The sequence below is a fragment of the Cariama cristata genome, unplaced genomic scaffold (assembly GCF_000690535.1).
Source record: "Cariama cristata isolate BGI_N322 unplaced genomic scaffold, ASM69053v1 scaffold43068, whole genome shotgun sequence".
NCBI lineage: Eukaryota > Metazoa > Chordata > Aves > Cariamiformes > Cariamidae > Cariama > Cariama cristata.
This window is the reverse complement of record NW_009632434.1, coordinates 1-3,036: the sequence shown is the minus strand read 5'-3', so window position 1 is coordinate 3,036 and position 3,036 is coordinate 1. Positions and strand designations below refer to the sequence as shown.

The window sequence follows — 3,036 nt, the reverse complement described above, 5'->3', positions numbered from 1 at the left end:
GCAGGAGCGTGTTTGTCAAATCAGACCAGAGAATCACCACAGTCTCAGATTACTTGCCAAATTCTCACATCACCACAGTCTCAGATTACTTGCCAAATTCTCACAGAATAGCAGGTATTTGTAAAAAAAACAAGACCAAAAAAACCCAAAAAACAAGTAACAAAACCAACCAAACAAACCAAACCACAAAACCCCCTACCACCACCCAAACAAACCAACCCACTCACAAACTTTCCTTCTTTCTGGAAAACTATAGTATCTCCTTACAGCACCTTGGTCCAATCTCCTACAGGGATGCACCATGGCAAATTTCAAAGAGATTGTGTTCAACAAGATAAACTGCTACCATTTTCTTGGCCAGACATGGGAGGCTTCACATTTGAGATGCTCATGATTTATTCCAGAGCAAGGTGGAAGACATTACAATTGCCAAATCAGCAAAAATTTGGGTAAGAACTTGTATAATAAGGATTTGAGGAAGATTTAATAAGCTTTTCAGGCTATGTCAAATTCCCATGTATTTTCTAGACTAGTCTCAGGACAGCAGGTGCTAGGTCTCAGTGAGAATCAGTTCTGTCACAAATCACAGGACTTTTGGCATAGCAGAGATCAAAAGAAACTGGTCACACTTCTCAACATTGGTACATTGAAGAGGAATCTGCAACCACACTGCTGGTCTGATTAGAAGGCTCCGTGACTGAAGAATATGCCAATGAGTAACTAAAATTTGAATACAGGCCTTATTAAGTGCCAAAAAATATGACAAAAATGCAGTGCCAACACGTGCTTTTTCAATTTTCTCCAAGTTTTCCCATGTATCAGACTACAGAAAGGAAAAAATGCAAAGCTTACGGAAGAAACTCTGGATTAAAGGCAAGATCCAGTAGGATCTCATAAGCCAGATGCTCACTCCCTGGCAACAGACGGCTTAGCAATGCCATGGCAACACAGTGATGGAGTGAGGCATGCTGGGTGTAATCCGGAGAAGTGCCTGCCTGTACAGGAAACAAAACAACAGATAAAAGCACTATTATCATTTGTCCACGAGGCAAACAAGGACAGGAGGGTCAACAGAGACATAGATCTCGCTGGAGAGACGAGGCAGACTGCAAGAACTGTCAGCATTCATACCAAGATCTTTCTGCTTCTGCTGATTGTCTTAGGTAGTCAGACATCTTTTTTAGCAGCACACTTGAAAAGTTTGTTCTCACTCTAGCCCAAAGACCAGCAAAAATATAATTTTACCATCCAAAGTATTTTGGATCTTAATCCCCACATCAGTAACTGTAAAAATATTATTTGCTAATGGGGTGTAAGATAGAGCTGAAGAGTCACCAGACCTAAGTCAGATATGAGAAAGAACATGGATACAAAGACCAGCTGCCAGTCTGACACACTGAGTTGGAGAGGCCATGGTGAAGTCAATTCCTCAGGTGAAAGAAATGAAAGGACTAATGACGATACCATTCTCCGAGCCAATGCTAACACAAAGTACTGCAGATGATATTCATGGCGCAGGATCCACGCAGATGAGGGAGTTACAGAGGGAGGGCCGGTCTGCCAGCTCTGATGCAGATAATCCTTCAAGCCTCTGAAGCCCAGCACAGAGCTGTACTATAAAAGAATCAAAAGTGGAGACAAATACTACTAAGACAGTTCATGCTTGGAGGAAAGTAAAACATAGCCATCTCCAAGGCCTAACCCCTACCTTCTCACATGAGAATTCCTGTTGGCTGCTCCAAAAGGGGTATTTAAAGATAGTCTGATAAATATTTGCTTTTCTGCCTCAGGGCTCACTTGCATCCATCATGACCACCCCCATTGCAGGTAACCAACAGCCACTGCCTACATTTTCCATAGTGCTTTGTTAAGGCAGAAGTCTGGCCAGTGGCTTACGATGTTTTTCTCTCATCTGGCCAGATATTCCTATTAGTAACCGGTCAGCTAATTCAACATGAGGTGACAGAGGAAGGCTTTGAGAAAGCTTATGGTAGCTACTCCATCTCTCTAGGGCTCTGCCATTTCCTCTTCCAAGTTTGCAATTTTCCATGACACACTCATTCTAAAAATTCAGGACAATCAGAAGTTGGAAGAAACCTCTTCAGGCACTGTAGCACTCATTCCCTTGCTTAATTTTATCCCATTTTTCTTTGTTATATATGCTTCAACCATTCCTTTCCTCCCGAGTTATTTATTCTGCTCAGCCAAACAACAGTTATTTAACCCTTCTCAACATTCTTTATAAATCCATCCTTTAAGTGTCATCATCATGCATCACCTGCTCTATAATTCCAGATTCCCAGTGTCAACTGGATATTAGAATTCAAAGACAGAAGATATTTTTCAGATCCTCACCCCACCTGTTCTGAAAATGGGGGTATTTCTATAGTACTTTGGTATTTTTAAAATACAAATACACAACAATTCCTTTTTAATAGTCCTACTAACATCACTCTTAAGCCTGGGAAGATACAAATACTAACCTCCCTCCCAAGTACATCATCATTCACCTAGACCTCAGAGTGAAAAAGTCTATTCTCACCTTGCTGGTCAGGCCCTTGTGGATCTGAGTGATGCTACTGATGAGAAATAGGAGGGCAGTGAGGAAGGGGAAAGGTGACTTGGAGCCAGCCAGGCTCAAAGGAGGTTTGCCTCCAGTGCAACTCAGAGATGCAATGCTGAAGACAGATTCTGGTGCTGGGGAACAGGACAGAGGGTTGCACAAAGCAGAACATGGCCTGTGTGAACAGATAAAGAGAGAGGGGTTAGGTCAAAAGCACTCATACTGCTGAATAATCATCTTGTAGGAATGTTACTATCTAAACTGTGCCACATATTGCAGTAAAATGGAAGACTGTGCAAGAAAAAAAAAAATAGTATCACAGTTGGTCAAGTAAACACTACTGCCATACAAGTTAATGCCAGTGAGCTGTCATGAATTCTCATCTTCAGCTAAATTGTTCATGACCCGCAGAAATACTGATGCAGTGATGTATCTCTGATGTCGAACATTTGAAAGCATTAGGTCTTTGATTT

At 41.7% G+C, this 3,036-nt stretch overlaps 1 protein-coding gene across 1 annotated transcript in view; it reads right to left on the bottom strand.

The window, feature by feature from the left end:
• The window catches only part of RPAP1 (RNA polymerase II associated protein 1), a gene marked incomplete at its 5' end in the record, with an annotated part of 8,512 nt that extends 5,774 nt beyond the window's left edge, over nt 1–2,738 (bottom strand). Inside the window, 3 exons of the mRNA XM_009706340.1 lie at nt 853–995; nt 1,465–1,614; nt 2,543–2,738. Coding sequence (XP_009704642.1) covers nt 853–995; nt 1,465–1,614; nt 2,543–2,738 — 489 coding nt within the window. The remainder of the gene's footprint in view (nt 1–852; nt 996–1,464; nt 1,615–2,542) is intronic.
• Between the last annotated feature and the right edge of the window lie 298 nt (nt 2,739–3,036).